General features: G+C 37.1%; 1 protein-coding gene across 1 annotated transcript; it reads right to left on the reverse strand.

Moving 5' to 3' along the window:
- Positions 1 to 381: 381 nt before the first annotated feature.
- On the reverse strand, positions 382 to 8,379 carry LOC121224950 (uncharacterized). Its single transcript, XM_041108602.1, has 3 exons — positions 8,121 to 8,379; positions 802 to 1,361; positions 382 to 498 (listed from the first exon to the last, which is right to left on the reverse strand). Exons 1-3 carry the CDS (start codon positions 8,377 to 8,379, stop codon positions 382 to 384), a joined length of 936 nt encoding a protein of 311 aa, XP_040964536.1.
- Between the last annotated feature and the right edge of the window lie 6,602 nt (positions 8,380 to 14,981).

Here is a 14,981-nt window from a genome sequence, read left to right on the forward strand (position 1 = left end):
CCAATCACCAGGTTCGAAGATAACTCTTTTACAACCCTTGTTCGCCTTCCGAGTATAACTTTCAGTTTTTGCTTCAATGTTGGCTCGAACTTTCCGATGTAACTCCTTTACATATTCGGCCTTTTTTCTAGCATCTGCATGGATAAGTTGATCATTAGGCAAAGACACTAAATCTAAAGGAGTTAACGGGTTAAATCCATAAACGATTTCAAAAGGAGAGTGTTTGGTTGCCGAATGAACGGATCGGTTATACGCAAATTCAATATGCGGTAGACACTCTTCCCACGACTTGAGATTTTTCCGTATGATGGCTCGTAACAAAGTTGATAACACTCGGTTGACCACTTCCGTTTGGCCATCGGTTTGGGGGTGGCAAGTGGTTTAAAACAGCAACTTAGTTCCGAGCTTTCCCCACAACGACCTCCAAAAGTGACTCAAAAACTTGGCGTCTTGATCAGAAACAATCGTCCTTGGGATGCCATGCAAGCGAACAATTTCCTTAAAGAAAAGATTAGCAATGTGAACGGCATCATCAGTTTTTGAACAAGAAATAAAATGAGACATTTTTGAGAAGCGATCAACAACAACAAAAATAAAATCCTTCCCCATTTTGGTTCTTGGTAATCCAAGGACAAAATCCATGGAAATGTCTTCCCAAGGTGCGTCAGGTATAGGGAGGGGCGTATACAGCCTGTGCGGTTTAATTTTGGATTTGGCCTTCTTGCACGTCACACATCGCGCACAAATTTTCTCAACGTCCCTTTTCATTTTCGGCCAATAAAAATGTTCTTGGAGAGTTACTAAAGTTTTCCCAACACCGAAATGGCCCATGAGGCCTCCGCTATGTGCCTCATGTACTAATACATCTCGTATGGAACTACGCGGCATACACAATTTTCCTTCTCTAAAAAGGAAACCATCATACCTATAAAACTTATCAATAGCAACGTTTTCACAAGCAACAAACATTTCTCCAAAATCATCCTTCAACAATGCAAAACCAAGCAATTTAGAATCCAAATACGATAAAAGAGTATACCTTCTTGAAAGAGCGTCAGCCACGAGATTTTCCTTACCCTCTTTATATTTTATGACATATGGAAACGATTCCAAATACTCTACCCACTTAGCATGGCGTTTATTTAATTTGTGTTGACCTTTAATATGCTTTAATGCTTCATGATCCGAATGGATCACAAACTCCTTCGGCCACAAATAATGCTGCCAAGTCTCGAGAGCATGAATAAGTGCATACATCTCCTTGTCATAAACGGGATAATTCAACACGGCTCCATTCAACTTCTCGCTAAAGTAAGCGATCGGTATTCCATCTTGAGTTAGCACGGCACCTATTCCTATACCTGAGGCGTCACACTCAATTTCAACTATCTTAGAAAAATCAGGCAATGCTAACAAAGGAGCTTTAGTAAGTCAATCTTTAATAATATTAAAAGAATTTTCTTGATCTTCGCCCCAATGAAATGTTGAGTTCTTCTTGATGGTGCTTGTCAACGGTGCGGCTAACGTGCTAAAATTAGGCACAAAACGCCTATAGAAGCTTGCCAAGCCATGGAAACTTCGCACTTGGCTTATGCTCATCGGTCTCGGCCATTCCTGAATCGCTTTAATCTTTTCGCTATCTACTTCGAGGCCCTCCGAGCTAACCACGAAACCTAAAAAGATAACTTTGTCAGAACAAAATGTACACTTTTTAAGATTAGCATACAAAGTCTCTCTTCTAAGAACTTCTAAAATAGTTCGCAAATGAATTACATGCTCATCTAACGATTTACTATATATAAGGATATCATCGAAATACACAATGCAAAACTTACCAATGAAATTTCGTAAAACATAGTTCATAAGTCTCATAAAAGTATTAGGGGCGTTGGTTAAGCCGAATGGCATTACCAACCATTCATACAAACCATGTTTCGTTTTAAAAGCGGTTTTCCACTCGTCACCTTCTCGCATATGAATCTGGTGGTATCCGCTTTTGAGATCAATTTTCGAGAACAACTTTGCACCACTTAACTCATCGAGCATGTCATCCAAGCGCGGTATGGGATGCCTATACTTAATAGTTATTTTATTTACAATGCGACAATCGACACACATGCGCCACGTTCCGTCCATCTTAGGCACCAACAAAACCGGTACGGCACATGGACTAAGACTTTCTCGAATGTAGCCCTTTTCCATGAGTTCGCTAACTTGACGTTGAAGCTCTTTGGTCTCTTCAGGATTGGTTCGGTATGCCGGTCAGTTTAGAATAACGGCTCCAGGCACAAAATCGATTTGGTGCTTGATCCCACGAAGTGGTGGCAACCCACTTGGCACTTCATCCGGAAAAACGTCTTGGAAATCCTGCAAAAGAGACAAAATAGAAGAAGGGGGATCTCTGGATATATCGTTAGTATTAAACAAATTTTCCTTATACATAAGTACAAGGATCAGTTGTGATACAGGGTTGCGCGCGGACCAAGATCGAGTTGCCAAGTCACGAGAAACTCCTACGAAAACCCTAAACAATTAGATCTGAAACGAAACAGAAAATTAAAAGATTAGATTTTTGAATTTTCAGATCTGAAATAAAATCCCCAAATCAGCAAAGAATCAAATTGAGAATAGAAATAAGTGTTAGGGTTCTTGAAACCCTTAAGGAGATTGTGATTCTGCCCAATTGAACACCAAGATAGTTTTCCCCAAATTTTGACAATCTAATTTCACCAAAAAAGAGTATGGAAAAACCCTATAAATTGGGGATTTTTGGGCTGATTCCTTAAGATAGAAAAAGGCTGAAAACACAATAAGAACAGAAAATAGATTAGATAATGATTCAGCACAAGTAGAAATAAAGAAAGAATTGACAGTAAGAAATTAAAAGATAAGTCCTAAGAAGCCTTGAAATCTCGAAAGATCTCACAACTCCCTTCAAACGGCTCTAATCTCCCCTCCAAAGAATATCAATGGCAAGAAGAAGGTTGAAGATGGCTCCCACAATCACAAGATTGTTAAAACAACTTCTAAAGAAAACTCAAGAGAAAAATCTTGGAGAAAACTCAAAGAAAATTCTGCTCTCAACAAATCTGAAATTTTAATAATAATGATAAGTGTTTAACAAGGTGGACAGCCATGCCTTTAAATAGGCCTTATAACTAGTCCTAATCTAATTAGAAAACTAAAATAAAAAAAACTCCTAATTATTTTAATATGGAAATTCAGTCAAAGGTCATTTTATCTGGGACTCTTGGACTGAATATTGACATAAAAATTTAAACTAAGTAAATAAATAAATAAATAAAAATAAAAATAAAACTTTACAACTTGGGCCACTTTGACAATTTGGCCTGATTTTCAACTAAGTATGGATGGATTTCTTGATTGGGCTGGGAATTTGCTTATTGGGCCTCGCCTTCAAGAATTTGGGCTTTTGTGACTCGTATCATTCCCCCCTTCCTCAAAAAGATTCATCCTCGAATCTGAAAAATCAAATGAACTCGACTTTCCTCTATCGAACGGGACTAATGGCAATTGAGTCCACTGAGAAGAATAGCCATGAGATAGTAAATAGCAACGGAAATAAGCTTGTAGTCCAATCATAAGCATAATAGAACAGGTATAACGCATGTGAATGGACAGATTCAGATTACCATGCAAACAATCTAATTTACTCACCACTGCCTCATCAAATATTTGAAGCAAAGATGGACATGTTTTAAGGCATTCAGTCGTCTCACATTGTTCCCACAAACCATGAATAAATTGCGAGTAATAAATCAAATGGTAAACATAATCGTCACAAGTAGGTATTTGAAAAGATTCACATGGTTCACAGAGTTGCATAATCATACCATGCATTAATCGACGGTCTATAGATTCACTCACACATGCATTATCAAAAACAAGAATCTTTTTATCAACTATCAAAATAGATAGATCATCAATAAATAAAATAGGACAGTCAAGCACGTTTCGATCTAAGTGTTCATCAACACGATCTTTATCACTATCCGAGGAGTACAAAAGTGTTTCAAAGGTTTCAAGCATCTTACCTCGATAAGCAGAAGAATAAGGGTCGATTTTACCTTTTTCATTTAAAACAAACCTTCGCTCATCGGGGGCATAGTGTAGTCGAATCTTCATTGTTGAGTTAACGTTTGTCAAATGGAACTCAAACTTCATGTACAACCACATAAACTGTTTAAGGCACGAATATAAATTGAAAACAAATTTGGAAAATTTCGTTACCTTATTCTCCAAAACAGATTTGGACAAATTCAAGGATTTTACACAAGGTAAATCAAGAGAATAACAAATCACGCTTCTTTTCGTAATGACTTTATCAACCACAATCGAAGAGTAACAATTAATCGGATCAAAATGAGGGGATCTTTTAAGAACTAAGTCACCAAAAGTTTTATCAATAATTTTCAAATCTGCACTGGACTCGGTTTCTAAAATTTCCTTACCTCGCTTACCTTCGGGATCATGTAGTGTGATTTCATCTTTGCTTAAGTTGATCGTATGAAAGCGTCTTTCATTTGAGAGGTATTGAAGTTGAAAGTTATCTTTCGATCTTTCGGGAACCTGAAAAGTAGCAACACAAGAAAAATTCATATCTTGGTTAGTGGAAACATTCCTCACTACCCTTTCCACGTCTTTTTCTTTTGTTTCTTTTTCTAATTCATTTTCTCTTCTTTCTTCAATTTCTTTTTCACTCTCAATCTCTTTTTGCTCTTTTTCATTCTCTTTTTCTTTTTCCTCACTTGTTTTAACAGAATTTTTCAGTTTGATTTGGTCCTCATGGACTTGTTCCAGAGTGAGCGGCACTAAGGTGAGTTTCTTTCCTTGATGCTTGAAAGAATACCTATTGGTACGACCATCGTGAGTGACTTTTCGATCCAGTTGCCACGGTTCTCCTAGCAACAAATGGCAGGCTTGAATAGGCATTACGTCGCACACAACTTCGTCTTGATACTTACCGATAGAAAAGGCGATGCGCACTTGTTGAGTGACCCTATATTGGCCTTCGTTGCTAAGCCCTTGTAGTTGATAAGGTTGTGGATGCTTGGTAGTGGTTAAGCAAAGCTTTTCCACCATCGTCGTGCTGGCTATGTTCGAGCAACTTTCACCATCAATAATAACTCTACAAAGCTTACCTTGTACGTGGTAGCGAGTATGAAAGAGATGTTCTCGTTGCTGCTCGCTCTTTGGTTTTGCCAAAGATGATTGTCCATGATCATGACAATCATCATCCATTCTAGGGACACGTTGAGGGTTGCACCTATGGGGCTGGTTATCCCTATCTTCCTTAATTGGATCTCGATATTGATGTTTTTGATTCACTCGTACCTCATTCAAAGTAGTTTCAATGCTTGAAGTGTAGCATTTATTTGTGTGATTGCAGCAGTATGTCTGTCTAACTGTTGTTGGACTTTCATAAGTGCATCATTATTATCACCTTTAGACATCTTCAAAACCTGTAAAAAATAAACACTCAACACTCAAAAATAAAAGTTAGCAAACCTCACCATTAATCACTCAAAAAGAAAAATCAAATTCTCAATGAGGTCGAATTCAATCTTGTGAGTTCTTTATCAGAGTTTATATCAACCAATTAGAGAGTGTGAACCAAACTACCAAAGAATCCTAATTTGCACTAGGATGCCAAAAACTGACGAGACACCAATTGATTCGTGTTGCACCGAGGAAGAATTGGGCACACATTTAAATCCTACTAACACAAAAAACAAGAAGGTCTTAGATATTAAAGGAGAATAAAAAGCAAACAAATGAAAACCTACAGCTAAGAATCAATAAAAATTGCTGAAAACAGAAAACCCGAAAAACTGCCGAGTAACTTGACAACTTCGTTCGAGGTGTTCTCGATCTCCAAAAATCACGAAATTAAATCTGGAGTGTCCTTATATATTGAATTTTTTGATCTGGAAATTTTGGGCACCAAATTCAACCCGCTGAATCTTTTTTTAAATTTTTATTGAATTTCATGTTTTTTATTATTTTGACTTTTTTGACTGATTTTTTTGCGGGAATAATTTTTTTATATTCAATCACAGTGCCAAAAACATGTATGTAAAATTTCAGATCAATCGGACAACGTTTACCCACTCAAATGAATTTTTTTGAACAATTTTTCTGGGTAAAACTGCTGTTTGTGCTTTAAAAAATAGAGATCAGTTTAGAAATCAACCAAGAACACCCAAAACGCCCAAAATCTGATACCAAATGATACGGGGTTGCGCGCAGACCAAGATCGAGTTGCCAAGTCACGAGAAACTCCTACGAAAACCCTAAACAATTAGATCTGAAACGAAACGGAAAATTAAAAGATTAGATTTTTGAATTTTCAGATCTGAAATAAAATCCCCAAATCAGCAAAGAATCAAATTGAGAATAGAAATAAGTGTTAGGGTTCTTGAAACCCTCAAGGAGATTGTGATTCTGCCCAATTGAACACCAAGATAGTTTTCCCCAAATTTCGACAATCTAATTTCACCAAAAAGAGTATGGAAAAACCCTAGAAATTGGGGATTTTTGGGCTGATTCCTTAAGATAGAAAAAGGCTGAAAACACAATAAGAACAGAAAATAGATTAGATAATGATTCAGCACAAGTAGAAATAAAGAAAGAATTGACAGTAAGAAATTAAAAGATAAGTCCTAAGAAGCCTTGAAATCTCGAAAGATCTCACAACTCCCTTCAAACGGCTCTAATCTCCCCTCCAAAGAATATCAATGGCAAGAAGAAGGTTGAAGATGGCTCCCACAATCACAAGATTGTTAAAATAACTTCTAAAGAAAACTCAAGAGAAAAATCTTGGAGAAAACTCAAAGAAAATTCTGCTCTCAACAAATTTGAAATTTTAATAATAATGATAAGTGTTTAACAAGGTGGACAGCCATGCCTTTAAATAGGCCTTATAACTAGTCCTAATCTAATTAGAAAACTAAAATAAAAAAACTCCTAATTATTTTAATATGGAAATTCGGTCAAAGGTCATTTTATCTGGGAATCTTGGACTGAATATTGACATAAAAATTTAAACTAAGTAAATAAATAAATAAATAAATAAAAATAAAAATAAAACTTTACAACTTGGGCCACTTTGACAATTTGGCCTGATTTTCAACTAAGTATGGATGGATTTCTTGATTGGGCTGGGAATTTGCTCATTGGGCCTCGCCTTCAAGAATTTGGGCTTTTGTGACTCGTATCAGGTTGTCTTGCCAAAAACGTTTTTCGAACATCACTTACTTTTGCAAATACATTCAACTTTTCACTCACTTTTTCTTTTCATCTTTTTCTTTTCTCGCTTTCTTTTCATTTTCTTTTTTTTTTGAATTTTCTTTCTTTTTTTCATTTTTCTTTTCTTTTGTATTTTCGCTCTTTTCTTTTTCTCTCATTTGATCTACGGAAATTTTCAACTTAAGTTGATCCTCATAGACTTGCTTTGGCGTCAATGGGGCTAAGGTTACATTTCTTCCCATATGTATGAATGAATATCAATTTGAGTAACCATCGTGCATAACGCGACGATCGAATTGCCATGGACAGCCCAATAACAAGTGACCCGCGTGCATTGGAACAACATCGCATAGCACTTCATCGGAATATTTTCCAATAGAAAATGAAACTAAAACTTGCTTTGTCACCTTTAACTCTCCTCCATCGTTGAGCCATTGAAGTTGGTACGGATTTGGATGCTTGGTGGTCGGTAGATTTAACTTTTCCACCATGAGAGTACTCGCCACGTTCGTACAACTTCCTCCATCGATGATGACACTACATAGCTTTCCTTGTACTTGACAACGAGTATGGAAGATGTTTCTCGTTGTTGCTCATCGTCGATGCTTTGGATACTTAGGCTCCTTTTGACTACTAGGAGTTCTCCATCAAGAGCGTGCTCCACTTCTTCTTCATTGTCAGAGACGGTTTCAGGCTCATCTTCAAGCTCTTCTTCCTCCATTCTATTTCTCCATTTGCTCGAACCACCATGACGTTGCGGTTGGGACATTGACTCGCAATGTGGCCCCTTCCAAGGCACTTAAAACACTTAATATCCCTTGAACGATTAGCAAATGAATCGGTTGCCTTACCTTTGCTCGTATCGCCCATAGGTTTGTTTGCTTTAGCAGGCACCATTGGCTCCTTGGCACGACTAGGAGGATTAGTTTTACTCGAGCTTTGCCCCCATCTCATTGTGCTTGGGGTAGGATAACTTCGGGTGGTACCTTTTCGTTTAAGTTGCTTCTCTACCTTAATGGCCATATGTACCATGTCCACAATCTCGATGTAATGTTGCAATTCCACAACATTGGCGATGTCTCGATTGAGACCAGTAAGGAATCGCGCCATCGTTGCTTCACGATCTTCTTGGACATCGGCTCGGATCATCGCGATCTCCATCTCTTTGAAATAATCCTCAACACTCTTTGAGCCTTGAGTAAGATTTTGAAGTTTTTGATAGAGTTCCTGATGGTAATAGGAGGGAATGAATCGCTGTCACATCACGACCTTCATCTCAGCCCAAGTTGTTATTGGCCTTTCCCCATTCCTTCTTCGGCTTGTAGTGAGTTGATCCCACCAAATCATAGCGTAATCAGAGAATTCTATGGCCGCCAACTTCACCTTTTTGATCTCGGAATAATTATGACAATCAAAAACCAATTCGATCTTCTTCTCCCATTCCAAGTAGGCTTCCGGATCAGATTTTCCTTGAAAGGATGGAATGGATAGTTTAATGTTCCTTAAGTCGTCATCCATGCGTCTTTGATTCCGATTACCTCGATTCCTTTGACCTCTTCGTCTTTCACTTATGTTTGATCCTTGATCACTTTCGGCTTCATTCGGATCATATAGGTCGTCTTGATTGATTTCCAATTGGTCTCAACCTTTTTGCGGCCCTTCGGGTGTACGCTCTCATTGATTCCCCAATTCAACTCGATCCAATCCTTCGTTAACGGATTCTAACTTACCTCGGATCACGCGTTGGATTTCTCGTAACAAGGCTTGTTAAGCCAAATCCGGCACTCCACCTCCTCCAGGCGCAATGTTTTGGATTGGTTGCCTTCCACCTCCTTCCGCCATATTTCGTTCAGGACTTTGAGACATGAAAATAAAACCTCACAACCAAACATCACGACTCTCTCGAAAAGAAAGAATAACACTCCACTCGTGTTTCACTCAAATTTTTTTTGGCTTTTTCTTTTGATGTAACTCTCACGCCTTTTTCCACTCAATTTCCTCTCGTGATTTCGTAAGCGACTCGTCGTGAGCTTATCGTAGTTCAATGGGTCGGCTTCAAATGGCTTTACAAGGGTTTGATGTTAGGTTACGGGCAGGCTAAAAGAAACAAGAAAGGCTTTAGGCTAAGTGTGGCTTAGAAGATGAATAGAAGAGAATGCCAAACTTACAAACTTGAAACACTTTTTTTTTATATCGAAATTTTTTTTAATAGCATGAAATTTCACTAAGAGGGATATAAAAGAGTGTAGAATGTGATTTTGCAAAAAAAAAATTTAATAACGTGAATTTTTTTTACGGATCTTTCACGTTCTTTTTGTCCGCACCTAGACCGTATACAATTTTTTTTCAATTTTTTTGATTTTTTTGATTTTTTTTCAATTTTTTTTCACGAATCTACTTACTCCGGCTCTTCTCAAACGTATGTTCTTCTCATTTTAACCAGCTCTGATACCAAATGATACGATCTCGGTTTAGTAGTTGAACCCGAGTCATTTAGCTCCCGATCATAAAAGAAGAAGAATATTAGACAAGAAGAAGATAGAATATATTTGAGTTTAAAGAAGTAAATGATGTGATCCGACCCGATTAATTGAGTCAGGTTCACTTAAGATGCCCGATCGTCGACTAGAAGCTCGTTCAAATTTGTAGATAGATGGAGTTTGAATGTTTTATAAGTGGGAGGTAGGCAAAATGGGTTCAAAGGATGGGTTTTGGTTTGATGAAAGATAGGTTCGGTTTAACAAAGAATTAAGTTACAAAGATGATAAATAAATGGAAATGGATAAAGAACTCAAACTTTAAGAATGATTCAATACTAAAAAGTATTGCCCCGAGTCTTATATTGCTTAAGGTGAATTTTGATGAAGGATAGAAGCGGACCTTGACCCGTTACCTATATGGAGGTAAGAACCAAAGGTATAGGAAGATGGTTGAACGCCACACCGATTCAGTGATAAGTTTAATGGAGTTCGGATTGACACCACTAGCAAGCTAGATAAGTCGCTTCGAGACTCGAACGAAAGAAGAGAGGAGGTAACCTCACAAGAACAAAAGTTCTATTAAGTTTAATTGATCAAATTCTGTAACCTTTTACAATAAACAAGTAATCTATTTATAAGCCTAAAATGCCTATTGATATTCGGCATCTATGTTGTTCACACTAACTTAAATTCTGTTCACACAGGTATTTAACATGTTCACACAAATAGCATTAAATCCAGTTCATGCTTGAAGATGGTACATGAATTGGCCGAACCATCATGATGCTTCACTTGATGCATTCATGCATCCTTAGCCTTGAAGAATCTCTATAATTCCATGAATGTGCAGCTCTTTAATGATCCTACATCTCCCTTGGCTGAATGAGGCATTAATGTGCCTAAAATACTTGAATGGTCATCTTGAAAATGCATGAATCATGCATGAAACGTCCCATGTATTTTCCCCCATAAATATGATCCATGAATCTTCAAACACATGAACTTTCAGCAACTCCCTCTTGCATGAACGTCCCAAATGCATGTGCTCCTTTAAATGCCATCCATTGAACCTCAATTGTGCATGCACACTCCCATACATTGCACCAATCCGTTCATGAACCTGCAGCAAATTAAATCAGCAAGTTAAATGCATTTCAAACACATTAAATTAGCAGCATATGAACTCAATAATTTGCACATTAAATTTGGCCATACATATTAACAATTTCAGACATATTTAAAACATCATAATTTATTAAGTATTTAATTTAGATATAATTAAAACACTTAATTAATTATTTGTCCAGATTTTAACAAATTAACTAACTTAAGATAAACAACTAATTTAACTAATGACAAATTAAATGGTTTATTTCAGCAAAATAAATGCAAGCAAAAGAAAGCTAAAAATAAGCTCATTGGGTTAAGATTGAGCTGAATTGAGCTTGAATGAGTTGACTTGAGCTCGAGTGAGCTGGAAACGAGCTAAACGGAGCTTAACGAAATGAAATTGAACTAATTCAGCTCGCATGGATTTGCAAACAATGCTTAGGGAGCTGATCCAAAAGTGTGCCCGGGGCATGGTCGTATCATCCCCTCCCTCTTTAAAGTGATTTGTCCCCAAATCGGGCCATTTACTCGCGAAAAATCGTTGAAGATTCTGAAAGCCACAATTAACTCGGATCAAAAGAAGCTCATTCTCATGCCTTCCCTCTTTAGGAGGGTACCACTTCACATTGTCACCTTTAAAAGAATAAAACGAATTAGTGAAACGATGAAGATTAAACACAAAGGAACTTTTTGAGATTTGATTCACAGTTTGAACAAATAATCCAATACCGGGGTCAAAAATAGAAATCGTTCTTACCTTTTTCTTCGATGGAAACAAACATAAATCACAAGGCATTTGATAGCTATGGTTTTGGAAGTCAACTTTCCATGGTTCGATTACCTTAGGCAATGATATAGAATGGTGTTCACCGGGGTCAAAGACAAAATTTTCTCTTGCCATTTCAATTTGATTTGGCAATTTCATGACCGACTTCATAGAAAGAGCACTAAGCAACTCAAAATCATTATCATTCAAAACATGTTCGGATCTTTTAGTCCACAGTTGAGAACATCCTCCGAAAACAAAATTTTGATTTTGACTTAACAAACCAACAAGATTCACATGGCTCATTTTCAAACTTAAAGACAAAGTATCATACAAACAAAGATTGTTTACACATTCATTCAAACAAATTTTACGATGCTTGCTTTCTTTCATGGATGATTCATAATAGCAAACTCCAGGATTAAAGACATGATTTTGACTACTCGATCCAAATGGCAAAAAGAGTCCTTTTATCTCCAACAATTTACACAAATTAAACAACGAGGGTGTTAACATACTCAAATTCAAACAAGCAAACCCTTTAAATTTCATTCGAAAAGATTTACAAAAACATGGAAATTTCACACCAAAAATTAGATAATCCACATGATCAACACAACCAAGCAGATGATATGTCAACTTTTGATCACACAATTCCAGATTTTGTTGGTGCTGATTTATTCGCTCTTCATCAAAAATCTTGCCAATGGCGTATTCATCAATACATTTCCATTCCTTTTCAACATGATCAGTGATGTGATCCGGCTCGGTTGATGGAGTCTAGTTCACTTAAGTTGCCCGATCGTCGACGAGAAGTATTGGTTGATGTCGAATGGAGATAACTTAATGGAGTTGTTTTAAGCGAAAGTAATTAAAAGGGTTCAAAAATGGCTTGGTTTGGAGAATGGATGGTTCGATTTAACAAAGAAAATAAAGTTTAAGTAGATAGATAAAATGGAATGGAAATTGAACTCAAGTGAAGAACGATTCAATACTATGTAAAGTATTGCCCCGGGACTTATATTGCTTAAGGTGAAATTTGTGGAAGGATAGAAGCGAACCTTGACCCAATACCTATATAGAGGTAAGAACCAAAGGTATAAAAATATGGTTGAACGCCACACCGATTCGGTGATAAGTTCAATGGAGTTCGGATAGACGCCACTAGCACGCTAGATAAGTCAGATCGAAACTCGTACGAATTTAGAGAGGAGAAAACTCACTCTTTGAACAAAGTTCATTCAAATGATCAAAAGTCAAAAGTCCTTTACAAATGAAATCAACAAACTATTTATACTAGTTTCTTATGCTAACCGAATAGTCCATTCATGAACTTAATGATTAAGTAATGAACCTAAATTAAGACATGAACCTTCTAGAAAAATGACCAATGGTGTCCTTGTCCATGTTCGGCCGAATGGGAGATGAATGGGCAGCTTCATGTATGAGCAAACTTTGGAAGCCAATGGGATTGTCTAGGTTCGGCCATGGGATGCATGAAACTCCCAAAGGGTGTCACTTGGCCGAATAGGTGCTTAGGAAACTCCAAGGGTCCTCCCACATGCATCGATTGTACATGGAACTTGGAAGGGGCCTTGAACCTAGCCATACATGCACTTGCATTGATTACCCCCCCATTCATGCATGTGTGCCGTCCAAGGGAGATGCACCTTTCAATATGCATTAACCTTCCATGTACATGAATGTATGTCCTCCAAACATTGAACCGGTCCATGCATGTATCCTCCCGTTCAATTAACTTTCCCATGGACCTTGCATTAAATGCCATGAATGTATCTTCCAAATTCGGCTAACCTACAAAAGTAAATAACATAATTAAATAACACACAACTATTCATATAATTATAATTTAAAATAATAACTAAATAACTTAATATCACTAACTAAATTTGAACACAATAATTATAAGTCAACTTATAATAAATTCAGCTAGCTCAAAAATAGTCAAAACACTTAATGAGTTGAAATTGAGCTAGGGGTTTCGGCATGAGCTGTAGCAAACTTAATTATAAACTAAATTAAGACTTAGTTTATTGAAAGAAAGAAAGAAGGAGTAGAAAGTAAGCTCGGTTGAGCTCAAACGAGCTGAAACAAGCTCAAATGAGCTGAGTTGAGCTGGACGGTGCTCGAGGAGCTAGAAATGAGCTAGGATCAGCTTGCCAACAATGCACGGGTCCTTTGGATAGTTGCTTCAAGCTGATTTTGTGAGCTTTGGCCCTTGTTTCGAACCAAGGTTTTGCATTAGAAGCTAAAATAGTTTCTAGGAAATGTTTAGCATAAGCTTGAGTTATAGGTCCTTTAGGCAGCTCGTTTAGATTTTGGTTTGCACTCGAGGATGCCCCGGGCGTGCTCACATCATTCCCTCCCTCTTTAAAGCGATTTGTCCCCAAATCGGGCCATTTTTTCGAAAAAAATTTACATCGTCACCAGCCCTTTTGTCGATGGAATTGGCATAGTTGCTCCCAAAAACCTGCAAATCAGACATGCCTTGAGTAGGACACAATTTATGTTTATGCCCTCCCTCTTTAGGAGGGAACCACTTCGAAGTGTCACCTACACAAAAATTAAATAGATTAGTGACACCATGGTTTATAAGTTCAAAAGGTCTTTTAAGATCTTATGCAAAAATTGAACAAATGAACCAATGCCGGGATCAAAAGTGAAAGTTGATTTTACCTTTCCGCAATGAGTTAAGAATTTCTTCGTTGGAGATATACCAAAAACAAGAAGCATTCGGGAATTATAATTTTGGACAACAAAAATCCATGACTTAAAAACTTTGAACAATGATGTAGAGCCAAAGCTTCGATTTAGCGTTTGCAACTTGTCATGGTTCAACAACTTCGTTTTCAAATTTAAAGTCATAACATCAAGCAAGCACAAATGGTTCACACATCTATTCACACATAGCGATAAGATTCGAAAAAGATGAGAAGATTCAACATATTTATTCCAAACAAAATTAGAGTACTCACCTTTATTTATCAACAACTTAAGATAACTTGCTCCGGGCTTAAACACACGGTTTTGGTCATTCTTTGTTAAAAACAGCAAAGGCTTTTTCAAACATGCAAAATTTATACAACAAATCAGATTTGAGACACCATCTTCAACTTTAAGTGCACTAACCATTTTACATGTCATCCTCGTATCAAACAAACAAATCAAAGACATGCATGTTTTCAAGCATTCATGCATCTCAAATCTCATACGTACATTCTTGTTTAGACAAAGTAGTTTCTCATAAAAGATCAATGAGTGCCCATTTTTACTCAAATCAAGCAGATGGAAAGGCCTATATGTTTTCTTATCTTGCAAATGCCGAATATTTATTA

The sequence above is a fragment of the Gossypium hirsutum genome, chromosome D13 (assembly GCF_007990345.1).
Source record: "Gossypium hirsutum isolate 1008001.06 chromosome D13, Gossypium_hirsutum_v2.1, whole genome shotgun sequence".
Taxonomy (NCBI): domain Eukaryota; kingdom Viridiplantae; phylum Streptophyta; class Magnoliopsida; order Malvales; family Malvaceae; genus Gossypium; species Gossypium hirsutum.

What these genes read in the sequence shown, in the direction of transcription:
- LOC121224950 (XM_041108602.1), bottom strand. Translation starts at nt 8,379, where the DNA reads ATGGCGCGATTCCTTACTGGTCTCAATCGAGACATCGCCAATGTTGTG. An exon ending in TATGGGCGATACGAGCAAAG is followed by an intron (nt 1,362 to 8,120) that starts GTAAGGCAACCG and finishes GTGACGCCTCAG; the next exon opens with GTATAGGAATAGGTGCCGTG. An exon ending in TCGGTGTTGGGAAAACTTTA is followed by an intron (nt 499 to 801) that starts GTAACTCTCCAA and finishes CTTTTCTTTAAG; the next exon opens with GAAATTGTTCGCTTGCATGG.